This window comes from Phyllobates terribilis, unplaced genomic scaffold (genome assembly GCF_046119375.1).
Source record: "Phyllobates terribilis strain yellow unplaced genomic scaffold, ASM4611937v1 Scaffold_49__1_contigs__length_9717188, whole genome shotgun sequence".
NCBI lineage: Eukaryota > Metazoa > Chordata > Amphibia > Anura > Dendrobatidae > Phyllobates > Phyllobates terribilis.
Genome location: NW_027362809.1, coordinates 1,678,851 through 1,706,848, shown reverse-complemented (window position 1 = coordinate 1,706,848; position 27,998 = coordinate 1,678,851). Strand labels below are relative to the sequence as shown.

The 27,998-nt window shown below is 48.3% G+C and overlaps 2 protein-coding genes across 2 annotated transcripts in view; one reads left to right on the top strand and one right to left on the bottom strand.

Moving 5' to 3' along the window:
- LOC141191618 (uncharacterized) overlaps positions 1–27,998 on the bottom strand; it is a 302,307-nt gene that overhangs the window by 83,240 nt on the left and 191,069 nt on the right. The window lies entirely within an intron of this gene.
- Positions 109–27,535, top strand: LOC141191620 (uncharacterized). The gene is made up of 6 exons (XM_073661549.1): positions 109–177; positions 20,056–20,423; positions 20,507–20,630; positions 20,714–20,802; positions 20,999–21,089; positions 23,385–27,535. Exons 2-6 carry the CDS (start codon positions 20,244–20,246, stop codon positions 24,821–24,823), a joined length of 1,923 nt encoding a protein of 640 aa, XP_073517650.1. The 5' UTR covers positions 109–177; positions 20,056–20,243; the 3' UTR covers positions 24,824–27,535.

Sequence of the window (27,998 nt, the reverse complement as noted above, 5' to 3'; positions counted from 1 at the left end):
CCTGACCCCACACATAAACTTCAGCTCATCCAGCACCATGACAACCAGCACAGCAGAGTCCTGCATCTACTGAGGCCCCTGATCATGTGACCCCTGACTCCTCCCCTCCTGTGACCTCATCACAGCTCCTGTGCGCACAGAGCAGACATATATGTGGTGGCGGCTCTGCGGGTGGAGGTATGTGGAGACCCCATTACTGGGCGCAGGGGGCATTAACCCCTTCAGCATAGAGACTCTTTTAGGGTCTTGTGTTGCCCCTTTATAAGAATCATAAGGTTTTTGTTCTGTTTCCTGTAATAGATACATACGACCCAACTATGGAGACAGGAAGGGGGAAACGTATTGTTCTCATAGTACAGGACCCCTTTACTGCCCCACAGTGTAATGCCCCCATTATGCCCCTTATACAGGATGTATGATGCCCCCCACACAGTGTAATGCCCCCATTATGCCCCTTATGCAGTATGTATGATGCCCCCCACACAGTGTAATGCCCCCATTATGCCCCTTATGCAGGATGTATGATGCCCCCACACAGTGTAATGCCCCCATTATGCCCCTTATGCAGTATGTATGATGCCCCCACACAGTGTAATGCCCCCATTATGCCCCTTATGCAGTATGTATGATGCCCCCACACAGTGTAATGCCCCCATTATGCCCCTTGTACAGTATGTATGATGCCCCCCACACAGTGTAATGCCCCCATTATGCCCCTTATGCAGTATGTATGATGCCCCCACACAGTGTAATGCCCCCATTATGCCCCTTATGCAGGATGTATGATGCCCCCACACAGTGCAATGCCCCCATTATGCCCCTTATGCAGTATGTATGATGCCCCCCACACAGTGTAATGCCCCCATGATGCCTCTTATGCAGTATGTATGATGCCCCCCACACAGTGTAATGCCCCCATTATGCCCCTTATGCAGTATGTATGATGCCCCCCACACAGTGTAATGCCCCCATTATGCCCCTTATGCATGATGTATGATGCCCCCACAAAGTGTAATGCCCCCATTATGCCTCTTATGCAGTATGTATGATGCCCCCCACACAGTGTAATGCCCCCATTATGCCCCTTATGCAGTATGTATGATGCCCCCCACACAGTGTAATGCCCCCATTATGCCCCTTATGCATGATGTATGATGCCCCCACAAAGTGTAATGCCCCCATTATGCCCCTTATGCAGTATGTATGATGCCCCCACACAGTGTAATGCCCCCATGATGCCTCTTATGCAGAATGTATGATGCCCCCACAGTGTAATGCCCCTTATGCAGTATGCATGATGCCCCCACACAGTGTAATGCCCCCATTATGCCCCTTATGCAGTATGTATGATGCCCCCCACACAGTGTAATGCCCCCATTATGCCCCTTATGCAGTATGTATGATGCCCCCCACACAGTGTAATGCCCCCATTATGCATGATGTATGATGCCCCCACACAGTGTAATGCCCCCATTATGCCCCTTATGCAGTATGTATGATGCCCCCACACAGTGTAATGCCCCCATTATGCCCTTTATGCAGGATGTATGATGCCCCCACACAGTATAATGCCCCCATTATGCTGTTATGTAGGATGTATGATGCCCCCACACAGTGTAATGCCCTCATTATGCCCCTTATGCAGTATGTATGATGCCCCCCACACAGTGTAATGCCCCCATGATGCCTCTTATGCAGGATGTATGATGCCCCCACAGTGTAATGCCCCCATTATGCCCCTTATGCAGTATGTATGATGCCCCCACACAGTGTAATGCCCCCATTATGCCCCTTATGTAGGATGTATGATGCCCCCCACACAGTGTAATGCCCCCATTATGCCTCTTATGCAGTATGTATGATGCCCCCACACAGTGTAATGTCCCCATTATGCCCATTATGCAATATGTATGATGCCCCCACACAGTGTAATGCCCCCATTATGCCCCTTATGCAGTATGTATGATGCCCCCCCCACACAGGGTGTCGCTCCCATTATGCAGTGTGATGATGCCCCCCCCACACAGTGTAATGCCCCCATTATGCCCCTTATGCAGTATGTATGATGCCCCCACACAGTGTAATGCCCCCATGATGCCTCTTATGCAGGATGTATGATGCCCCCACAGTGTAATGCCCCCATTATGCCCCTTATGCAGTATGTATGATGCCCCCACACAGTGTAATGCCCCCATTATGCCCCTTATGCAGTATGTATGATGCCCCCCACACAGTGTAATGCCCCCATTATGCCCCTTATGCAGTATGTATGATGCCCCCACACAGTGTAATGCCCCCATTATGCCCCTTATGCAGGATGTATGATGCCCCCACACAGTGCAATGCCCCCATTATGCCCCTTATGCAGTATGTATGATGCCCCCCACACAGTGTAATGCCCCCATTATGCCCCTTATGCAGTATGTATGATGCCCCCCACACAGTGTAATGCCCCCATTATGCCCCTTATGCATGATGTATGATGCCCCCACAAAGTGTAATGCCCCCATTATGCCCCTTATGCAGTATGTATGATGCCCCCACACAGTGTAATGCCCCCATGATGCCTCTTATGCAGGATGTATGATGCCCCCACAGTGTAATGCCCCTTATGCAGTATGCATGATGCCCCCACACAGTGTAATGCCCCCATTATGCCCCTTATGCAGTATGTATGATGCCCCCCACACAGTGTAATGCCCCCATTATGCCCCTTATGCAGTATGTATGATGCCCCCCACACAGTGTAATGCCCCCATTATGCCCCTTATGCAGTATGTATGATGCCCCCCACACAGTGTAATGCCCCCATTATGCCCCTTATGCATGATGTATGATGCCCCCACACAGTGTAATGGCCCCATTATGCCCCTTATGCAGTATGTATGATGCCCACACACAGTGTAATGCCCCCATTATGCCCTTTATGCAGGATGTATGATGCCCCCACACAGTATAATGCCCCCATTATGCTCTTATGTAGGATGATGCCCCCACACAGTGCAATGCCCCCATTATGCCCCTTATGCAGTATGTATGATGCCCCCCACACAGTGTAATGCCCCCATGATGCCTCTTATGCAGTATGTATGATGCCCCCCACACAGTGTAATGCCCCCATTATGCCCCTTATGCAGTATGTATGATGCCCCCCACACAGTGTAATGCCCCCATTATGCCCCTTATGCATGATGTATGATGCCCCCACAAAGTGTAATGCCCCCATTATGCCTCTTATGCAGTATGTATGATGCCCCCCACACAGTGTAATGCCCCCATTATGCCCCTTATGCAGTATGTATGATGCCCCCCACACAGTGTAATGCCCCCATTATGCCCCTTATGCATGATGTATGATGCCCCCACAAAGTGTAATGCCCCCATTATGCCCCTTATGCAGTATGTATGATGCCCCCACACAGTGTAATGCCCCCATGATGCCTCTTATGCAGGATGTATGATGCCCCCACAGTGTAATGCCCCTTATGCAGTATGCATGATGCCCCCACACAATGTAATGCCCCCATTATGCCCCTTATGCAGTATGTATGATGCCCCCCCACACAGTGTAATGCCCCCATTATGCCCCTTATGCAGTATGTATGATGCCCCCCACACAGTGTAATGCCCCCATTATGCATGATGTATGATGCCCCCACACAGTGTAATGCCCCCATTATGCCCCTTATGCAGTATGTATGATGCCCCCACACAGTGTAATGCCCCCATTATGCCCTTTATGCAGGATGTATGATGCCCCCACACAGTATAATGCCCCCATTATGCTGTTATGTAGGATGTATGATGCCCCCACACAGTGTAATGCCCCCATTATGCCCCTTATGCAGTATGTATGATGCCCCCCACACAGTGTAATGCCCCCATGATGCCTCTTATGCAGGATGTATGATGCCCCCACAGTGTAATGCCCCCATTATGCCCCTTATGCAGTATGTATGATGCCCCCACACAGTGTAATGCCCCCATTATGCCCCTTATGTAGGATGTATGATGCCCCCCACACAGTGTAATGCCCCCATTATGCCTCTTATGCAGTATGTATGATGCCCCCACACAGTGTAATGTCCCCATTATGCCCATTATGCAATATGTATGATGCCCCCACACAGTGTAATGCCCCCATTATGCCCCTTATGCAGGATGTATGATGCCCCCCCACACAGGGTGTCGCCCCCATTATGCAGTGTGATGATGCCCCCCCCACACAGTGTAATGCCCCCATTATGCCCCTTATGCAGTATGTATGATGCCCCCACACAGTGTAATGCCCCCATGATGCCTCTTATGCAGGATGTATGATGCCCCCACAGTGTAATGCCCCCATTATGCCCCTTATGCAGTATGCATGATGCCCCCACACAGTGTAATGCCCCCATTATGCCCCTTATGCAGTATGTATGATGCCCCCACACAGTGTAATGCCCCCATTATGCCCCTTATGCAGTATGTATGATGCCCCCCACACAGTGTAATGCCCCCATTATGCCCCTTATGCAGTATGTATAATGCCCCCATTATGCCCCTTATGCAGGATGTATGATGCCCCCACACAGTGCAATGCCCCCATTATGCCCCTTATGCAGTATGTATGATGCCCCCCACACAGTGTAATGCCCCCATTATGCCCCTTATGCAGTATGTATGATGCCCCCCACACAGTGTAATGCCCCCATTATGCCTCTTATGCAGTATGTATGATGCCCCCACACAGTGTAATGTCCCCATTATGCCCCTTATGCAGTATGTATGATGCCCCCCACACAGTGTAATGCCCCCATTATGCCCCTTATGCAGTATGTATGATGCCCCCCACACAGTGTAATGCCCCCATTATGCCTCTTATGCAGTATGTATGATGCCCCCCACACAGTGTAATGCCCCCATTATGCCCCTTATGCATGATGTATGATGCCCCCACAAAGTGTAATGCCCCCATTATGCCCCTTATGCAGTATGTATGATGCCCCCACACAGTGTAATGCCCCCATTATGCCCCTTATGCAGTATGTATGATGCCCCCCACACAGTGTAATGCCCCCATTATGCCCCTTATGCAGTATGTATGATGCCCCCCACACAGTGTAATGCCCCCATTATGCCCCTTATGCATGATGTATGATGCCCCCACACAGTGTAATGGCCCCATTATGCCCTTTATGCAGGATGTATGATGCCCCCACACAGTATAATGCCCCCATTATGCTGTTATGTAGGATGTATGATGCCCCCACACAGTGTAATGCCCCCATTATGCCCCTTATGCAGTATGTATGATGCCCCCCACACAGTGTAATGCCCCCATGATGCCTCTTATGCAGGATGTATGATGCCCCCACAGTGTAATGCCCCTTATGCAGTATGCATGATGCCCCCACACAGTGTAATGCCCCCATTATGCCCCTTATGCAGTATGTATGATGCCCCCCACACAGTGTAATGCCCCCATTATGCCCCTTATGCAGTATGTATGATGCCCCCCACACAGTGTAATGCCCCCATTATGCCCCTTATGCAGTATGTATGATGCCCCCCACACAGTGTAATGCCCCCATTATGCCCCTTATGCATGATGTATGATGCCCCCACACAGTGTAATGGCCCCATTATGCCCTTTATGCAGGATGTATGATGCCCCCACACAGTATAATGCCCCCATTATGCTGTTATGTAGGATGTATGATGCCCCCACACAGTGTAATGCCCCCATTATTCCCCTTATGCAGTATGTATGATGCCCCCCACACAGTGTAATGCCCCCATGATGCCTCTTATGCAGGATGTATGATGCCCCCACAGTGTAATGCCCCCATTATGCCCCTTATGCAGTATGTATGATGCCCCCACACAGTGTAATGCCCCCATTATGCCCCTTATGTAGGATGTATGATGCCCCCCACACAGTGTAATGCCCCCATTATGCCTCTTATGCAGTATGTATGATGCCCCCACACAGTGTAATGTCCCCATTATGCAATATGTATGATGCCCCCACACAGTGTAATGCCCCCATTATGCCCCTTATGCAGGATGTATGATGCCCCCCCACACAGGGTGTCGCCCCCATTATGCAGTGTGATGATGCCCCCCCCACACAGTGTAATGCCCCCATTATGCCCCTTATGCAGTATGTATGATGCCCCCACACAGTGTAATGCCCCCATGATGCCTCTTATGCAGGATGTATGATGCCCCCACAGTGTAATGCCCCCATTATGCCCCTTATGCAGTATGCATGATGCCCCCACACAGTGTAATGCCCCCATTATGCCCCTTATGCAGTATGTATGATGCCCCCACACAGTGTAATGCCCCCATTATGCCCCTTATGCAGTATGTATGATGCCCCCCACACAGTGTAATGCCCCCATTATGCCCCTTATGCAGTATGTATGATGCCCCCACACAGTGTAATGCCCCCATTATGCCCCTTATGCAGGATGTATGATGCCCCCACACAGTGCAATGCCCCCATTATGCCCCTTATGCAGTATGTATGATGCCCCCCACACAGTGTAATGCCCCCTTTATGCCCCTTATGCAGTATGTATGATGCCCCCCACACAGTGTAATGCCCCCATTATGCCCCTTATGCATGATGTATGATGCCCCCACAAAGTGTAATGCCCCCATTATGCCCCTTATGCAGTATGTATGATGCCCCCACACAGTGTAATGCCCCCATGATGCCTCTTATGCAGGATGTATGATGCCCCCACAGTGTAATGCCCCTTATGCAGTATGCATGATGCCCCCACACAGTGTAATGCCCCCATTATGCCCCTTATGTAGTATGTATGATGCCCCCCACACAGTGTAATGCCCCCATTATGCCCCTTATGCAGTATGTATGATGCCCCCCACACAGTGTAATGCCCCCATTATGCCCCTTATGCAGTATGTATGATGCCCCCCACACAGTGTAATGCCCCCATTATGCCCCTTATGCAGTATGTATGATGCCCCCCACACAGTGTAATGCCCCCATTATGCCCCTTATGCATGATGTATGATGCCCCCACACAGTGTAATGGCCCCATTATGCCCCTTATGCAGTATGTATGATGCCCCCACACAGTGTAATGCCCCCATTATGCCCTTTATGCAGGATGTATGATGCCCCCACACAGTATAATGCCCCCATTATGCTCTTATGTAGGATGATGCCCCCACACAGTGTAATGCCCCCATGATGCCTCTTATGCAGGATGTATGATGCCCCCACAGTGTAATGCCCCCATTATGCCCCTTATGCAGTATGTATGATGCCCCCACAGTGTAATGCCCCCATTATGCCCCTTATGCAGTATGTATGATGCCCCCACACAGTGTAATGTCCCCATTATGCCCATTATGCAGTATGTATGATGCCCCCACACAGTGTAATGCCCCCATTATGCCCCTTATGTAGTATGTATGATGCCCCCCACACAGTGTAATGCCCCCATTATGCCTCTTATGCAGTATGTATGATGCCCCCACACAGTGTAATGTCCCCATTATGCCCATTATGCAGTATGTATGATGCCCCCACACAGTGTAATGCCCCCATTATGCCCCTTATGTAGGATGTATGATGCCCCCCACACAGTGTAATGCCCCCATTATGCATCTTATGCAGTATGTATGATGCCCCCACACAGTGTAATGTCCCCATTATGCCCATTATGCAGTATGTATGATGCCCCCACACAGTGTAATGCCCCCATTATGCCCCTTATGCAGGATGTATGATGCCCCCCCACACAGGGTTTCGCCCCCATTATGCAGTGTGATGATGCCCCCCCCCCACACAGTGTAATGCCCCCATTATGCCCCTTATGCAGTATGTATGATGCCCCCACACAGTGTAATGCCCCCATGATGCCTCTTATGCAGGATGTATGATGCCCCCACAGTGTAATGCCCCCATTATGCCCCTTATGCAGTATGCATGATGCCCCCACACAGTGTAATGCCCCCATTATGCCCCTTATGCAGTATGTATGATGCCCCCCACACAGTGTAATGCCCCCATTATGCCCCTTATGCAGTATGTATGATGCCCCCCACACAGTGTAATGCCCCCATTATGCCCCTTATGCAGTATGTATGATGCCCCCCACACAGTGTAATGCCCCCATTATGCCCCTTATGCATGATGTATGATGCCCCCACACAGTGTAGTGCCCCCATTATGCCCCTTATGCAGTATGTATGATGCCCCCACACAGTGTAATGCCCCCATGATGCCTCTTATGCAGGATGTATGATGCCCCCACAGTGTAATGCCCCCATTATGCCCCTTATGCAGTATGTATGATGCCCCCACACAGTGTAATGCCCCCATTATGCCCCTTATGTAGGATGTATGATGCCCCCCACACAGTGTAATGCCCCCATTATGCCTCTTATGCAGTATGTATGATGCCCCCACACAGTGTAATGCCCCCATTATGCCCCTTATGCAGTATGTATGATGCCCCCATTATGCCCCTTATGCAGGATGTATGATGCCCCCCCCACACAGGGTTTCACCCCCATTATGCAGTGTGATGATGCCCCCCCCACACAGTGTAATGCCCCCATTATGCCCCTTATGCAGTATGTATGATGCCCCCCACACAGTGTAATGCCCCCATTATGCCCCTTATACAGTATGTATGATGCCCCCCACACAGTGTAATGTCCCCATTATCCACCTTATGCAGGATGTATGATGCCCCCACTCAGTGTAATGCCCCCATTATGCCCTTTATGCAGGATGCATGATGCCCCCACACAGTGTAATGCCCCCATTATGCCCCTTATGCAGTGTGTATGATGCCCCCACACAGTTTAATGCCCCCATTATGCCCCTTATGCAGGATGTATGATGCCCCCACACAGTGTAATGCCCCCATTATGCCCCTTATGCAGTGTGTATGACCCCCCCCCCCCACAGTATAATGTTCCCCCAGTACCGCCTGAGGTCCTGCAGTTGGAATAATCCCTCTGGAGAATGTTTTTTCCTTTCCCTGCTCCCCTCCATATATACCCTCGAGCATGTATACATGCATGTAGGGGAGCAGGCCTTACTAGATATTGAGGCTTTGTACAGTAATATTCCGCATGAGGATGGTATCAGAGGAGTAAGACATTTCTTGAATTGAGATCAATAGAGTGTAGCAGACATAATGACTTGATGGAGGATCTTCTAAAATTCACTCTTATGCATAACTTCTTTCTTTTTGATAGGAAGTATTTCCACCAGCTCAGGGGTACTGCGATGGGTAGCCTCTGTACCCCCTTATATGCTAACCTATCCCTGGACTGGTGGGAGGAATCCTCAATATTCAGGGATGGCATCCATATATTGGGGTATGGTATAAATATATTGACTGCATTTTTATCACCTGGTCAGGGACGAGTGAACAATCTTTTTAATTTGTCGGGGAACTCAGCATCAATAGAGTGGGCCTTAGATTTACATCTGAATTTATTATAATAATAATTTTTATAGCGACAACATATTCCACAGCACTTTACAATTTTAAGGGGGACTTATATTGACAATACAGACTTTACAGAATAAGCATAACTCAGATATTAAAAGGAGTGAGGGCCCTGCTCGCAAGCTTACAGTCTATAAGGAAATAGGGGAGACACAAAAGGTAAAATGTACGTATATTGTATAATACAGCCTTAATATACTAAATAGAGTAAGTATATAACACCACATGAACTGGTCGCCAGCCAGTATGTGTACAGTACAGACAGAGGCTATTCAGTGCATGGATGGTATGAGCATGATTTTGAAGAAAATTTTAATATGGGCCAAACTGGGACAGTTAGATAAGTGTGTTGAGGTGATAGGCCAGTATAAAGAAATGGGTTTTTAGGGCACGCTTTAAACTGTGGGTATTGGGAATTAATCAAATTGTCCTGGGTAGTGCATTCCAAAGAATTGGAGCAGCATGCGAGAAATCTTGGAGACTGGAGTGGGAGGTTCGGATTACGGAGGATTTTAGTTTTAAGTCATTAGCAGAACGGAGGGCACGGGTAGGGTGGTAGACTGAGACGAGGGAGGTGATGTAGGGCGGTGCTGAATCATCAAGAGTTTTGTGGGTAAGAGCGATAAGTTTATATTGAACTCTGTATTGGATGGGCAATCAGTGCAATGACTGGCACAGGGAAGAGACATCGTTGTATCGGTTGGTGAGGAATATGACCCTGACTCCTGCGTTCAGGACGGATTGGAGAGGGGAAAGTTTATAAAGGGGGAGATCGATAAGTAAAGAGTTGCAATAGTCCAGACGAGAATGAATAAGAGCTACATAAGAGTTTTTACAGAGTCAAAGGTAAGAAAATTTCTGATTCTAGAGATGTTTTTGAGGTGTAGATGACACGAGCGAGCGAGTGATTTGATGTGAGGAGTGAAGGAAAGATCTGAATCAAGCTTGACCCCAAGACAGCCGGCATGTTGCTGGCGAGTAATGATGGAGTCACAAAACAGAAATGGCAATATCCGGCATAGATAGGTTAGTGGAGGGAGGAAATAGGAGTAGTTTAGTTTTTGACAGATTAAATTTTAGATAGAGGGAGGGCATAGTGTTAGAGACAGCGGAAAGACAATCACTGGTATTTTGTAATAATGCAGGGGTGATGTCCGGAGAAGAGGTGTATAATTGGGTGTCATCAGCATAGAGATGGTACTAAAAACCGAATCTGCTGATTGTTTGTCCAATAGGAGCGATATATAAGTAGAAAAGAAGGGCTTCTAGGACTGATCTTTGAGGAACCCCGACAATAAGGGGGAGGGGAGAAGAAGAGGAGCCAGCAAAAGACACAGTGAAGGAGCGGTCAGAGAGGTAGATCCACAGTGTCGAATGCTGCAGAGAGATCCAGGAGAATCAGCAGGGAGTAGTGACCATTAGATTTGGCTGTTAGTAGATCATTAGAAACTTTAGTGAGTTCAGTTTCAGTAGAATGTAAAGAGCGGAAACCAGATTGTAAAGGGTCAAGAAGGGAGTTATCTGAGAGATAGCGTATTATACAGGAGTGGACCAGTCGTTCCAGGAGTTTAGATATAAAGGGAAGATTGGAAACAGGTCTGTAGTTAGCAGCACAGTTCTGGTCGAGGGATGTTTTTTTAAGTAATGGATGTATGCTGGAGTGTTTAAAAAAGGAGGGAAAAATACAAGATGAGAGGTAGAGGTTGAATATTTTAGTTAGGTGAGTGGTGACAGCTGGAGAAAGGGACTGAAGGAGATGTGAAGGAATAGGGTGTAACGGGTCTGGGAGGCGGAACCTCTGGGCTACTATACAAGGGAGCGGTCCTTGTAAGGGAGCGGGTGGCGACCAGGCAGGCAGTCACAGCAGGTGACCGGGACAGTCTCTGGGTGTACGGGCAGGAGGTCACGGCAAGTGATCAGGGCAGTCTCTGGAAGAACGGGCTGGAGGTCACGGCAAGTGACCGGGGCAGTCTCTGGAAGAACGGGCTGGAGGTCACGGCAAGTGATCAGGGCAGTCTCTGGGTAAAGGGTAGGTACGACCTGTGATGGCTGAACCTCCAGGTAGGCTAGCAAGGCAGATGGAGGATGTGTGCTCCCAGGTGAGCAAGCGAGAGTCTCTGGAATAGCAGGTGGTCACAGCACGTGACGGCGGAGCCTCCAGGTAGGCAAGCAGGCAGGTAGCAGAGAAGCGCTCCCAGGTGAGCGGGCAAGAGTCTGGAATAGCTGGTGGTCACAGCACGTGACAGCGGAGCCTCCGGGCTGGCAAGCAGGCAGGTAGCGGAGAAGCGCTCCCAGGTGAGCGGGCAAGAGTCTGGAATAGCTGGTGGTCACAGCACGTGACAGCGGAGCCTCCGGGCAGGCAAGCAGGCAGGTAGCGGAGAAGCGCTCCCAGGCGAGCGGGCAAGCTGGTCCATAGACAGACTGACCGGAGTTGTAAGGCAGACCGTCGGACCTCAGGCAAGCAGGCAGGTAGCTGATGTGCGCTCCCAGGTGAGCGGGCAAGTTGGTCCTTAGACAGACTGACCGGAGTTGTAAGGCAGACCGTCGGACCTCAGGCAGGCAGGTAACAGGAAATCAGGCAGGATTAGGACAGCAAGCTGGCAGGAATCTGGCAGGTAACTGGCAAGGGACCTGAGGGCTGAAGCAGAGTAGAACGGTGCAACAACATTGCTCGGGCCCCTTCATTTTGGAGGAGGTGCCTTATATATGGTAAAGTCCTCCGGCCATTGGCCGGGGACTCCTTAGGACGGCGCGCGCGGCCCCTTTAAGAGGGAGGGAGGGCGCGCGCGCGCGCCCTAAGCACAGTGGCCGGGAAGGAGCGCGCGCTGCCAGCAGAGCGGGAGAGGGACGCCGGGCACGGAGCAGAGCGGTGAGGGGAACAGCGTCCCTGCCTAGCAGAGGGCAGGGACGCCGGCACTACAGTACCCCCCCCCCTTTAGGCCCCCCCTTTTTTAGGCCAGATAGAAATTTAGCTAGGATGAGAGGGGCATGGATGTTCTCCCGGGGCTCCCACGTTCTCTCCTCAGGACCAAACCCCTTCCAGTCTACCAGAAAAAAGGTCTTTCCTCTTACCCTTTTGGTGGCAAGAATGTTCTCTACCTCAAACTCGTCCTCAGCAGAAACCGGAGCAGGAGGCGTACCTGTAGACTTGGAAAAAGAGTTAAGCACCACGGGTTTGAGGAGAGATACATGGAAGGAGTTAGGGATCCGTAAGTTGGCCGGGAGTTTCAATTTATAGGCCACCGGGTTGATCTGACTGATGACCTCCAGAGGGCCGATGAACCGAGGTCCTAACTTGTAAGAAGGTATCTTGAGTCGAACATATTTAGATGAGAGCCAGACTTTATCTCCTGGACAAAATTGTGGAGGATCCAGGCGTTTTTTGTCAGCGTGTCTTTTCATACGCTCGGATGACAGAAGGAGTGCGGACCGGGTACTCTCCCATATGGAGGAAAATTTGCTAACGAGAGACTCCGCAGCCGGGTTGTCCACAGAGGTGGAGACAGGAAAAGGAATCCGAGGATGCTGACCAAAGACTACAAAAAACGGGGATTTGGAGGAGGATTCGCTCTCGTGATTATTATAAGAGAACTCGGCCCATGGTATGAGATCCACCCAGTCAGAATGGTGGGCATTAACGAAGTGCCGGAGGTAACTGGTCAGGTTCTGATTGATCCGCTCCACTTGACCATTGGACTGTGGGTGGTAAGCGGAAGAGAAGTCCAGGGTGACGTCTAGTAGTTTACAAGTGGCTCTCCAGAAACGTGAGGTGAACTGTACCCCACGATCCGACACGATGTGGAGGGGCAGGCCATGAACACGGAAGATGTGGCGGATAAAGTCTTTAGCCAGCTCGGGTGCAGACGGAAGGCCTGGCAGGGGAATAAAGTGAGCCATCTTGGAAAAGCGGTCAGCGACCACCCAAATGACCGTACAACCGGCAGAGACGGGGAGATCAGTTATAAAGTCCATTGCTATATGCTGCCAGGGGGCAGCAGGTACAGGAAGCGGAAGGAGGCGTCCGGCTGGCAGATGTCTCGGGACTTTGTTGCGGGCGCAGGACACACAGGCAGAAACAAAGTCTATTATGTCCTTGTGCAGGGTAGGCCACCAATAGTGCCGGGCAATAAGCTGGAGGGTCTTTTTCTGACCGGCGTAGCCAGCTAGTTTAGACGAATGGCCCCAGTGTAGGATCTTCTCCCGATCAGGTACTGAAACAAACGTCTTACCGGGAGGGAGACGATTTAGACTCACGGGAGCCACCTGCATTACTCTGGCGGGATCGATGATATGTTTAGGTTCTTCCTCGAGATCGGACACCAGAAAGGATCGGGACAAGGCGTCTGCTTTGACGTTTTTGTCAGCCGGGCGAAAATGAAGAACAAAATCAAAGCGAGCAAAAAACAAGGACCACCGGGCTTGGCGCGGGTTAAGTCTCTGGGCATGCTGGAGGTAAGCCAAGTTCTTGTGGTCAGTGTAAATTATTACCGGATGAAGAGCCCCCTCGAGTAGGTAACGCCACTCCTCCAACGCCAGCTTGATGGCCAATAACTCTCGGTCTCCTATGGAATAGTTGCGCTCAGAAGAGGAGAAGAGTTTGAAGAAGAAGCCACAAGTTACCATTCTCCCGGAAGATGATTTTTGAGTAAGTACCGCTCCGGCTCCAGAGGAGGAGGCGTCAACTTCCAGGAAGAACTGCTTGTTGCCGTCCGGGCGATGCAGCACCGGGGCGGAAGAGAAGGCCTGTTTTAGGGAAAGAAAGGCCTCCTCTGCTTCGGGCGGCCACTCTTTGGGATTAGTACCCTTACGGGTGAGCGCGGAAATTGGGGCAGTCCGGGAAGAGAAGTGCGGGATGAAGAGGCGGTAATAGTTGGCGAAACCCAGGAACCGTTGAATAGCCTTCAACCCCTCTGGTCAGGGCCATTTCTCGATGGCAGACAGTTTCTCAGGATCCATTTGTAGTCCGGTCTGAGAGATAATGTAGCCCAGAAACGGAAGTGAGGTCTGCTCAAAGAGGCACTTCTCATATTTAGCGTAGAGATGGTTCTGCCTGAGCCTGAGCAGGACCTGACGAACATCCCTCCGGTGAGTCTGGAGATCCGGAGAGAAGACCAAGATGTCGTCCAGGTACACCACTACGCAGGAGTAGAGAAGGTCCCGGAAGATGTCATTGACCAACTCTTGAAAGACGGCAGGAGCGTTACAGAGGCCAAAGGGCATTACCAGATATTCATAGTGGCCGTCCCGGGTGTTGAATGCCGTCTTCCATTCATCCCCCTGACGGATACGAACCAGGTTGTACGCCCCACGGAGGTCCAGTTTGGTGAAGATTCTAGCCCCCCTCAGACGATCAAATAACTCCGGAATGAGCGGAAGGGGGTACTTATTCTTCACCGTGATCTGGTTAAGGCCTCTATAGTCTATACAGGGACGGAGAGAGCCGTCCTTCTTTTTGACGAAAAAGAAGCCTGCTCCCGCCGGGGAGGTAGATTTCCGGATGAATCCCCTGGCCAGATTCTCCTCAATATATTCGGACATCGACCGGGTCTCAGCAGCGGATAATGGATAAATACGCCCACGGGGAGGAGAAGTACCAGGTAACAGGTCGATAGGGCAGTCGTATGGTCTATGAGGGGGTAGTGTCTCTGCCTCCTTTTTATTAAAGACATCAGCATAAGACCAATAAGGAATCGGAAGTCCAGGTAGATTAGCTGGGGTAGGAGAAGGACGGACGGGATGAACGGGAACCAGACAGGTCTTATGGCAGCCCTGTCCCCAGCGAAGGACTTCTCCGGTCTGCCAGTCAAGAACGGGTGCATGTTTCTGGAGCCAAGGTAGGCCTAGCAAGAGGGCGTGAGAGAGTCCAGGCAGAACATGGAAGGAGATACTTTCAGAATGCAGCATTCCCACCTGCAGAGTAATGGATTTGGTGATGAGTTGGATGGGGCGTGGTAAGAGCCCCCCATCCACGGCAGCAACAGACAAGGGTACAGCCAGAGGTTTGGTGGGGATGCGGTATTTCTCTACCAGGGACTGTGAAATAAGATTCCCGGCTGCTCCAGAGTCCAGTTGGGCTAGTTCGAAATAACGGTTCTCCCCGTAGACGATTGAAACTGACAACAGCAGGGATGGAGAGGATTTATTCTTGTCTAGGTGGACCTCTCTGAGCGAACCTAGACACAGGCGTTTCCCGACCTCTCCGGGCAGGCACGGATCCGGTGCTCCTTACTGCCACAGTAGAAGCAGGTCCCCTCGGCACGGCGTAAGTCCTGACGGGTCTTGACCATCTTGGTCTGGTCGACCTGCATAGGCTCAGGAGGGTGTACCTGGTTAGAGACAGAAGGAGTGACGGGTTTCTGAAAAGTAGGAGCTAGACGTGGTAACCTCCTCTCACGGGTGACCTCTCTGGCACGCTCCTGGAACCGTAGGTCAATCCGGGTGGCAAGAGTTATTAAGTCATCGAGAGTGGTAGGAATGTCCCGACCGGCAAGTTCATCTTTAATACGGCCGGACAGACCCTCCCAGAAGACGGAAACCAGAGCGTCGTTATCCCAGGCCAGCTCCGAGGCAAGGGTACGGAACCGTATGGCATATTGGCCCACGGTGAGATTTTCCTGACGGAGGCGTAGCAACGATGATGCGGATGAGGTCTTCCGTCCGGGTTCGTCGAAGACTTTCCGGAAAGCCGTGAGAAAAGCAGGCAAGTTGGACACCAGGGGGTCTCCTCTCTCCCATAGAGAATTTAGCCAGGCCAGGGCCTCCCCGGTGAGATGGGACATGATGAATGCAATTTTGGCTCGGTCGGAGTTAAACTGGTGGGACAATAGTTCAAAGTGCAGGGTGCACTGATTTATGAAGCCCCGAGCCTGGGCTGAGTCGCCTCCGAAGCGAGGAGGTGCAGAAAGCCGAGGTCCGGGGTAGGATATCATGGTGTTAGTGGACAGCGGAGCTGCCGGATTGCGAGACATGGCACTGGCGGAGGTTGTTGGTGGAGCAGTCAGAGTGTCCAGGCGAGTATTGACATTCCGCAGGTGACCCAGGATGGACTCCTGTTGGGACCTCTGACGGGACAGTTCATGACACAGGTCCGAGAGCGAGGGAGCTTGGGTGCCACCGGGTTCCATGGCCCGAGCAAACTGTAACGGGTCTGGGAGGCGGAACCTCTGGGCTACTATACAAGGGAGCGGTCCTTGTAAGGGAGCGGGTGGCGACCAGGCAGGCAGTCACAGCAGGTGACCGGGACAGTCTCTGGGTGTACGGGCAGGAGGTCACGGCAAGTGATCAGGGCAGTCTCTGGAAGAACGGGCTGGAGGTCACGGCAAGTGACCGGGGCAGTCTCTGGAAGAACGGGCTGGAGGTCACGGCAAGTGATCAGGGCAGTCTCTGGGTAAAGGGTAGGTACGACCTGTGATGGCTGAACCTCCAGGTAGGCTAGCAAGGCAGATGGAGGATGTGTGCTCCCAGGTGAGCAAGCGAGAGTCTCTGGAATAGCAGGTGGTCACAGCACGTGACGGCGGAGCCTCCAGGTAGGCAAGCAGGCAGGTAGCGGAGAAGCGCTCCCAGGTGAGCGGGCAAGAGTCTGGAATAGCTGGTGGTCACAGCACGTGACAGCGGAGCCTCCGGGCTGGCAAGCAGGCAGGTAGCGGAGAAGCGCTCCCAGGTGAGCGGGCAAAAGTCTGGAATAGCTGGTGGTCACAGCACGTGACAGCGGAGCCTCCGGGCAGGCAAGCAGGCAGGTAGCGGAGAAGCGCTCCCAGGTGAGCGGGCAAGCTGGTCCATAGACAGACTGACCGGAGTTGTAAGGCAGACCGTCGGACCTCAGGCAAGCAGGCAGGTAGCTGATGTGCGCTCCCAGGTGAGCTGGCAAGTTGGTCCTTAGACAGACTGACCGGAGTTGTAAGGCAGACCGTCGGACCTCAGGCAGGCAGGCAGGCAACAGGAAATCAGGCAGGATTAGGACAGCAAGCTGGCAGGAATCTGGCAGGTAACTGGCAAGGGACCTGAGGGCTGAAGCAGAGTAGAACGGTGCAACAACATTGCTCGGGCCCCTCCATTTTGGAGGAGGTGCCTTATATATGGTAAAGTCCTCCGGCCATTGGCCGGGGACTCCTTAGGACGGCGCGCGCGGCCCCTTTAAGAGGGAGGGAGGGCGCGCGCGCGCCCTAAGCACAGTGGCCGGGAAGGAGCGCGCGCTGCCAGCAGAGCGGGAGAGGGACGCCGGGCACGGAGCAGAGCGGTGAGGGGAACAGCGTCCCTGCCTAGCAGAGGGCAGGGACGCCGGCACTACATAGGGTCACTGGTGCAGGTGGTAGAGCGAGAGGAAGCAAGGAGTCTTGTCACTTCATCTTCCGTGACTGGTTCGAAGTCAGAAAATGATCAAGATACAATGTGGGAGGGAGGAGCATGCATAACATTTGGGGATTGAGAGAAAATTTCCTGTCGGATATGGTCAATTTTTTCTTTGAAATAATTGTCCAGATCGTCAGTGCTGAGGTTGTTGGTTGGGTCCTGTGCTGTTTGATTAAGGAGAGAATGAAAAGTGTCAAACAGGTGTTTAGGATTATTGGGCCATGAGATGATGAGGTTGTTAGGCTGCGTGCACACAATGCTTTTTTCATGCGTTTCCGCTGCGGAAACGCATCAAAAATGCATGGTAATCCGCACCCCATGGTCCCCAATGGCATTCCGCAATGTCAATGCACATGCTGCGGATTTTTCCGCAACGTTTCTGCAGCGCTCATAAATCCACAGCATGTTCATTAATTTTGCGGAAGCGCAGCGGAAGCCATGCCATTGGCTTGCATTGAGACGCATAGAATCCGTGTCTGTACATTTGTACAAGCGGATAATATGCGTTTCAATGTGCGGATGGTACCCAGTTCTGGAGGAGAGAAGACTCTCATCCAGACCTGGGTACCATTGTACCTGTAAAAAAAAAGAATAAAATAAAAAATAAAGTTTATATTCACCTGTCCGGCGGCCCCTGCAGCGCTTCTCCTTCCAGGACCTGAGATGACGTCGCGGTCATGTGACCGCAGGCTGTCTCGCGAGATGCCGGCAAGCCAGGAAGGAACCAGGAAGGAGCGCGACAGCACACACGGCGGCATCGGAGGTAAGTATAGCTTTATTTTTTTATTTTTACGTTCACACTGTATAAATCCATGCCGTTTGCATGGATTTATACAGTGTGACCTAGTTGTCAAGCACTTTCCAAGTGATGCTATCGCCTGGAAAGTGCTTGTCAGTCCGCATGCGGAAACACATGCGTTAACGCATGTGAATCCGCATGTATTCCGCATGTATTCTGCAGGAAAAATGCATGCACAATCTGCATGCGTTTTTTCCGCCAGGGAGATGCATAAATGCTGCAGAAATTTTCTGCTTCATTTCTGCATCGTGGGCACATAGCCTCAAAGTAGGTTTGTTTGGAGAGGTGAAGGGCGGAGTTATAGGTTTTAAGCATAAATTTATAATGGAGGAAATCTTCAGCCAGATTAGATTTTGTCCACAGCCGTTCGGCACACCTGGAGCCCCGCTGGAGAAAACGTGTTTGCAGCGTGTTCCAAGGTTGTCGCCGTCTGTGCCGAGTTGTTCTCTGTGTAGAAGGTGCGCCTTCATCCAAGGCACATTGCAATGTTTCGTTATAATTCTTCAGTGCAGAGTCAGGGCATGAGAGGGAGGAGATTGGGGCCAATGATGATTGCAACGTTTTCATAAATTTCTGGGTGTTAATGCCAATGTATATTTCTATAAGTGTGGAAAGTGGGGGTGTCTTGAGCAGGGTGACAGTTCTTGACAGAGAATGAAAGAAGGTTGTGATCAGAGAGTGGAAGAGGAGAGTTAGTAATGTCATGTATTGAACAGAGCCGGGTGAAGATCAGGTCAAAGAGTATTTCCATCTTCATGTGTAGGAGAATTAGTAAGCTGTGAAAGGCCGAAGGAGGAAGTTAGCGATAAAAGATGAGCGGCAGATGGGAAGAGGGAATCGCCTATTGGGATGTTAAAATCTCCCATGATGAGGGTGGGGATGTCATAGGATAGAAATTTTGGAAGCCAAGTGGCAAAGTGATCCACAAACTGACGGGAGGGGCCCAGAGGGCGATACACAACCGCCACTCGCAGGGAGAAGGGCCGGTAGAGTCTGACTGTGTGGACCTCAAAAGAAGGGATGAAAAGTGAGGGTACTGAGAATATAACCTGAAAAGTACATTTTATTTAAAGGAGCAGACCAACACCAATTATTACCAGTTGCCTTTCCTGCATGTACTGATCAAGAAGGATTGTAACGGGACCCTAGGGACACTCATCTACCAGAAACCTTCAAGCACTAATAAACTACTGAAGTGGGATAACCACCACCCCCATCCCCATAAAAAGAGGAAAATCCAAGGGACAATTTTTATGGTTGAGAAGGTACTGCTCGACTGTCACAGATTTTAATATACAGGCAATAGACCTGAACACCAGATTAAGGGATGAAGGGTACTCGTGGTACATTTTGGATTCCGCATCATCGTTTGCAGAAAAATGGTCTTATCCATCAGCTTATCTTTTCCTCATTCAGATCTCTAAAATACCGGATCCTCTCAGTGAAGATCGTCTATATAAGAAAATTTTCCTGATTTATCCAGGAAAATCATGGACAAGATGGTGGAGGGGATATTACACCTCACCCTAGAGATCCTCTTCCGGCTTACTGGAGAGGTGAGCGATTCTGATGACGTCACATTACAGCATTCTTGGAAATAACAGATGGACAGAACTAGAGAGGTGAGGACTCTGGAAATGTCTGTAGTGAGATTTATTAATGTGACTCTCCATAACCAGAGATTAATCACGGGGCCTCCACCTCACCCCCTAATACATGAGGACATCAATGACCAGAAGATCCTAGAACTCGCCTACAAGATAATTGAGCTGCTGACTGGAGAGGTGACACTGCTGGGAATGCTGGAACATTATACAGTAACGCTGTGAAGGGATCGGGGGGATGACGGTATCATTGTATGTGTCAGGTTCCTATAAGATGTCAGGATGTCGCCGTCTATTTCTCCATGGAGGAGTGGGAGTATTTAGAAGGACACAAAGATCTGTACAAGGACGTCATGATGGAGGTTCCCCAGCCCCTCACATCACCAGGTAATAGACAGGACTAAATACACACGGCCTATAATTATCTGTATGTAAAGAATGAATTCAGTCCCTGTATGTGTTTCCTCCAGATCTATCCAGTAAGAGGACAACACCAGAGAGATGTCCCCGTCGTCTTCTTCCACAGGACTGTAAACAAGAAAATCCAAATGTTCCTCAGGTAGATAGAGAGAAGGTGTCATGAGATCTCCCCTATGATGTGTAGACGGCTGTAAATGTCATGTCTTCAGTTCTGTTTTATCCATCATTATTATGTTTTATATTTGTGTAATGAGAATGGTGGAGATGGCAGGATTAGAGCTGATCATAGATGTGACTTCTCCATCTGTCAGTGACTTTTACAATATTTGTTTCAGGGTGAAGATCAGACCCATATTAATACTACAGAGACATATGGAAGGGCTGATGAGCAGTGTAAAGAGGAGATTCCTACATATGACTACTCAGGTGAGTAGTAACCACTGAATACAGAGAAGTCCCTGTCTGTGGCTGCTTTATCAGTGGTGTAGTCGTATCACAATCGTGTGATCACCATTTTGCCGCTAGACTCCAACATTCTCCTCTGTTCGAAAATATTCAAATTACTTTGTGTAATTGTGAAAGACCTTTTCTATAGAACTTACAACCTGAAGGATCCACCTACCCCCTGGGATTAGGAGACGCTGACCGTTACCTGCCCAGGTCTGTAAACTATAAAGCCAAATGACAGCGTACGTAGAATGTGCTGACAAATTAAAAAATCACTTGAAGAAAAATATGATGGGCCTGTGAGAGAAAGCGGAGGGTAATGATGCTGTTGGCTTCCTAGATCCCTGATATCTTATTAGATGAATCTACCTTCTCTCCCTTCTGTGCTGCTGAATGTCCTCATATGGTCCCTACAAGACCAGGTCCAGTCTTTCTGGCCAAACTTCACTTTTATGATCGACAACATTAAATGTCCAGTGAGGCCAAGTGTGAATTTCTGTACAATAAGAACAGAGTTTCCCTTTATCCTGACTTTTCAATTTCTTTTAAAACCAACTAACTTCAAACAGGATTGTCATAAACTACACAGAAAACATTACACCTGTGCCATGATATATCTCTAAGTTGTGCGTGGCTGATGGCTGTAATATACATTTATTCACGCCTGCAGGAGATGTGTTGGCATGGCTCCAGCCCTGGTTTCATGGATTCACTCCACGTCATAAATAGTATTGAGCGAATTTGTTCGGCATTTCAAATTCGGGTTAGTTTTCGGGGTTCCGGTTTGTTCGCGCCAAATGGTCCACCATAAATGAGTGCAACTCCAGTTTAGTGTTGGATTTCTCCCCTCATACATACGTGGTTGTTGGGGATGTTACATGTTTATATATTCTTTATTTTTTTTTACATATTTTTATTTATTTCACTCTTTATGATAGTTTCATTCTGGTGGGATCGGCCGGCCTCACTTATGTGAGTCTGTAACTCCCTGGTCGTCTTTCAAAAAGATCTCCATTACCTCTTCCAAATGCCTGAGATCTAAATTTAAGACACCTCAGCTCTTCAGTATTATAAAAAAGTTCTCTTTGAATGTCTAATATTTCTTCTTGACACTCATCTGCCAGAAAATATTGGCCCTTAGCGATAGTTTAGATTGAGAAGAGCCCCCGAGCCCCATACTCTAATTACCCCAGAGAGGTTTCACCACTAGTTACTCATTTTTCTCTGATGAAGACTGTTCAGTTTGATCATTTCAGTAGATGTGTTATTGTCTGTAGACACAGTTTTTGACTTCAGTAATCCTCTGCTTTAACCCCTTCCCGCAGTCAGTATTATGTTTCTAATCAGGCCCCATTTTTCAAATTTGACGTGTGTCACTTTATGTGGTGATAATTTTGGAATTCTTCACAAAGGATAATAGGAAACAAATGGACCTTACAAATTATTTTCCAACTTCTTTTGAATCTGACAATACCCTATATGCGGTTCTACACTACTGTTTGGGCACATGGGAGGTTGAGAAGGGAAGGAGCGCCATTTAGCTATTAGGAATGCTCAAAAGATGGCTAACATGAACAGGCTTATAACGATCTACCCTGTTTACAGATTTCACAAATTACTTTGCTCATCACCCTTTAACTCTTCTACATGGATCTGAACCTACACAGAGACCCCTAGGCTTGGGCCATGGTGTTACCTGCTATTCGGTGGAGTGAGATGGAAAGAAGAATAGTAAGGTAACCGGGTCAGAACCAGGAGGGCAGAGAAAATACAAAATCAGAAGACACCAGAGTAGTCAGTAAATGGGCCGAGGTCACAACAGGAAACAAATACACAAGCCGGGAGCTGAGCACAGAGGACTGAACCAGAGGAGAACAAGGCTGTATCTGGCAGCTTCCGGCAATATGCTTCCAGCTTTAGTAGGGTGCGGTGCTTTCCAAATTGCTGAAGCAGGGAGCAGATTACTCCAGCTGGACTGCACACACACCCATACTGCCAGACTCGATGGTACTACAGGTCCCAAGCACCTTAATCTTAGTGGCTGGACAGAGCCTGTACCTTTTACTCCATATTTGGGAGGCAGAATAAACAAACAGGTGAACACCACGCTCCACTGCTTCATCCTATGAGGTTTTCTATTAGATGGTCATTGTCCAGTGATTTTTTTTTTAATATAACTTGCCTTTTTTACAGACAATTTAAGTAGAAATGTTCAAAAATATAAAATTCAAGGATTCTTTATTAAAAAATAATAATTGTTTTTATTCTTGGCAGATGTCTGTACCAGGAGATCAGAGGGACAGCTGACACCTTCAATTTTCAAATCAGATAATTTTCAGATCCCACAGGATACAATTGAAGTGAATGCCATTACTGCAGATATACCATCATCCCTTCACAGCCAAGATCTGTCATCTGATCCTTTGAAACATGTCCTGTCTTCTGATTCATTACCGACTACTAAGGAAAATCAAAGTCACAAAATAAGCATTAAAAAACAAACTGCTCCTAAAGCAAAGAAGCCATTTTCACATTCAGAATATAGAAATAGTTTTCCTCTCAAAAAGTCTTTTCTTAAACATCAAAAAATTCACACAGCGAAAAATAGATTTTCTTGCTCCAAGTGTGGGAGATGTTTTAATCAGAAATCAAGTCTTGTTAGGCACCAGATAACTCACACAGGAGAGAAGCCATTTTCCTGTTCAGAATGTGGGAATTTTTTTACAGAGAAATCAAATCTTATCGCACACCAGAGAACCCACACAGAGGAGAATCCTTTTTCATGTTCAGATTGTGGGAAAAGTTTTGTACAGAAATCAAATCTTAATATACATCAGAGAACTCACACAGGGGAGAAGCCATTTTCATGTTCAGAATGTGGGAAATGTTTTATAGAGAAATCAACTCTTATCAACCATCAGAGAACACACACAGGGGAGAAGCCATTTTCATGTTCAGAATGTGGGAAATGTTTTGCAAAGAAATCAAATCTTATCAAACATCAGAGAACTCACACAGGGGAGAAGCCTTTTCCATGTTCAGAATGTGGGAAATGTTTTATAGAGAAATCAACTCTTATCAACCATCACAAAACTCACACAGTTGAGAAGCCTTTTTCATGTTCAGAATGTGGGAAATGTTTTACAGAGAAGTATACTCTTATTAAACATCAGACAACTCACACAGGGGAGAAGCCTTTTCCATGTTCAGAATGTGGAAAATGTTATAACCATAAATCTAGTTTTCTTAAGCACCAGAGAACCCACACAGTGGAGAAGCCATTTTCATGTTCAGATTGTGGGAAATGTTTTGTACAAAAATCATGTCTTAATATACATCAGAGAACTCACACAGGGGAGAAGCCATTTTCATGTTCAGAATGTGGGAAATGTTTTGCAAAGAAATCAAATCTTTTCAAACATCAGAGAACTCACACAGGGGAGAAGCCTTTTCCATGTTCAGAATGTGGAAAATGTTTTACAGAGAAATCAACTCTTATCAACCATCAGAGAACTCACACAGGAGAGAAGCCATTTTTATGTTCAGAATGTGGGAAATATTTTACAGAGAAATCAACTCTTATCATCCATCAGAGAACCCACACAGGGGCAAAGCCTTTTTCATGTGCAGATTGTGGGAAATGTTTTGGACAGAAATCACATCTTAATAAACATCAGAGAATTCACACAGGGAAGAAGCCTTTTTCATGTTGAAAATGTGGGAAATGTTTTAAACAGAAAGCGCATCTTGATAACCACCGGAGAACCCACACAGGGGAGAATGCCGCAACTACACCCAACTAGTCTCTGTACAGACAAGAAAGGCCCTAGCTGTACAACTAGAAACGCCACCACAGACCTAACTCCCTAATAAGTCGTTGAGGAGTTTCTCATACCTCCTGAGTAACCAGAGGGGAGGCTGCAACAAGGGGAAAGGAAAGTATGAAGTAAAATACGAAAACCCTGAATGAGAAGCAAAAACACATTCATATAGGGCAAAGAAGGCAAGCTAAGGAGAACCAAAAATAAAAGGAACAAGTATAATCTCCCAGAAACCTAACATTGTTAGACTTAAAAGGTACTGGGAGGAAAAGCAAACTGACCGGGAGGATAGTTTCACCTTTGTGGTGAAACTTTTATAAAATTCATCCTCACCTGTATACAGTGCCTACAAGTAGTATTCAACCCCCTGCAGATTTAGCTGGTTTGATAAGATGCAAATAAGTTAGAGCCTTCAAACTGCAAACGAGAGTAGGTTTTATGAACAGAAGCATAAATCTTACAAACCAAAAAGTTATGTTGCTCAGTTGAATTTTATTAAATTTTAAACATAAAAGTGTGGGTCAATTATTATACAACCCATATGCTTAATATTTTGTGGAATAACCCTTGTTTGCAATTACAGCTAATAATCATCTTTTATAAGACCTGATCAGGCCGGCACAGGTCTGTGGAGTTATCTTGGCCCACTCCTCCATGCAAATCTTCTCAAAGTTATCTAGGTTCTTTGGGTGTCTCATGTGGACTTTATTCTTGAGCTCCTTCCACAAGTTTTCAATTGGGTTAAGGTCAGGAGACTGACTAGGCCACTCCAACACCTTGACTTTTTCCCTCTTGAACCAGGCCTTGGTTTTCTTGGCTGTGTGCTTTGGGTCGTTGTCTTGTTGGAAGATGAAATTACGACCCATCTTAAGATCCTTGATGGAGGAGCGGAGGTTCTTGGCCAAAATCTCCAGGTAGGCCGTGCTATCCATCTTCCCATGGATGCGGACCAGATGGCCAGGCCCCTTGGCTGAGAAACAGCCCCACAGCATGATGCTGCCACCACCATGCTTGACTGTAGGGATGGTATTCTTGGGGTCGTATGTAGTGCCATCCAGTCACCAAACGTCACGTGTGTGGTTGGCACCAAAGATCTCGATCTTGGTCTCATCAGACCATAGAACCTTGAACCAGTCTGTCTCAGAGTCCTCCAAGTGATCATGAGCAAACTGTAGACGAGCCTTGACATGACGCTTTGAAAGTAAAGGTCTGGAACGGAGACCATTGCGGTGGAGTACGTTACTTATGGTATTGACTGAAACCAATGTCCCCACTGCCATGAGATCTTCCCGGAGCTCCTTCCTTGTTGTCCTTGGGTTAGCCTTGACTCTTCGGACAAGCCTGGCCTCGGCACGGGAGGACACTTTCAAAGGCTGTCCATGCCGTGGAAGGCTAACAGTAGTTCCATAAGCCTTCCACTTACGGATGATGCTCCCAACAGTGGAGACAGGTAGGCCCAACTCCTTGGAAAGGGTTTTGTACCCCTTGCCAGCCTTGTGACCCTCCACGATCTTGTCTCTGATGGCCTTGGAATGCTCCTTTGTCTTTCCCATGTTGACCATGTCTGAGTGCTGTTCACAAGTTTGGGGAGGGTCTTAAATAGTCAGAAAAGGCTGGCAAAAGAGATCTTTAATCCACACATGTGAAGCTCATTATTCTTGGTGCCTGAACTACTTCTTAATACTTTAGGGGGACCAAACAGAATTCTTTTGTTTTGAGGGGTTGAATAATAAATGACACTCTGAATTAACTTTTAACGTTTTTAAAGACAAAACAAAAACAAAATTTGCTGCAGTGCATTTCCCACTTCCAGGCTGATCTACAGTACAAATGTCACAATGCCAAGTTAATTCCGCATGTGTCAACCAGCTAAATCTGCAGGGGGTTGAATACTACTTGTAGGCACTGTATGTAAACCTGTCCGTTTATAATGACCACGGACAAGATAAAGATTCCCAACTTACATGAGGATTACAAGATCCCAGGTACTTTCAGCTGCATCAAATCTAATGTAATGTACTTAATTATATGTACCAATTATCCAACTGGGGGTCTGTATGTAGGGGAGACAGGGCAAAAACTTAAAACAAGTATGAATTCTCATCGCCACACAAAAAAAAGAATAGATCTACTTGTGGCCACACATTTTTACGGCCACAACTGCTTATCCTTTTCCGAAACTGATAGTTCTGCTTCACGTCACTTGTCTTATCTATTGCATTATTCCTGTGCCCTGTTGTGTATAAATATGTGACTCTTCAGATTTTGTGTTATACTATGTCTCATGAAGAGACCTGAGTAGTCTCGAAAGCTTACTGACTAATGGCTAACTCAAAAGATGGTATCAACCACTGAGGACTCTCAAATTGTAATATTTTTCTCCATACAGCAATTTTAAGATCTCTCCGCATGTGTTCAATGGGATTTAGATCCAGACTCATTGCTGGTCAGAACTCTCCAGCACTTTGTTTCCATCTATTTTCTAGGTGCTTCTTGAAGTATGTTTGGGCTCATTGTCATGCTGGAAGACCCATGACCTAGGACTAGTGTTGAGCGAGTGTGTTTTGTTCCGAGTATGCTCGGGCCGAGCTCCGAGTATTTACAGCTGCTCTGTGTTATGTGTGAATCACTCCCGTGTGCATGATTTGCGACTGTTTGACAGCTTTATTACATGTGAGGAATGTGTAAGAAATAGATATTCCTCACATGTAATAAAGCTGTCAAACAGTTGCAAATCATGCACATGGGAGTGATTCAAACATATCACTGAGCAGCTGTAAATACTCGGAACTCGGCCCGAGCATACTCGGCGAAAGGGTTAATCGAACATACTCGCTCAACACTACCTAGGATGCAAACCCAGCTTTCTGACACTAGGCACTATATTGTGACCCAAAATACTTTGCTAATCTTCAGATTTCATGATGCCTTGCACACAGTCGGAGGCAGCAAAGCAACCCCAAACCACCTTTGAACCGCCACTATATTTGACTGTATGGGTTGTAAATTCTTTATGCTGTGCACCTTGGGCAAAGTAACATATGGATCTCTAAAGATGGACTTATAA

Bases quoted from the DNA above. Each gene is read 5' to 3' on its own strand.
- LOC141191620 (XM_073661549.1), top strand. From the start codon at position 20,244: ATGGACAGAACTAGAGAGGTGAGGACTCTGGAAATGTCTGTAGTGAGA. The intron at 20,424-20,506 runs GTGACACTGCTG...TGTATGTGTCAG, and splicing joins TTGAGCTGCTGACTGGAGAG to GTTCCTATAAGATGTCAGGA. The intron at 21,090-23,384 runs GTGAGTAGTAAC...TATTCTTGGCAG, and splicing joins TCCTACATATGACTACTCAG to ATGTCTGTACCAGGAGATCA.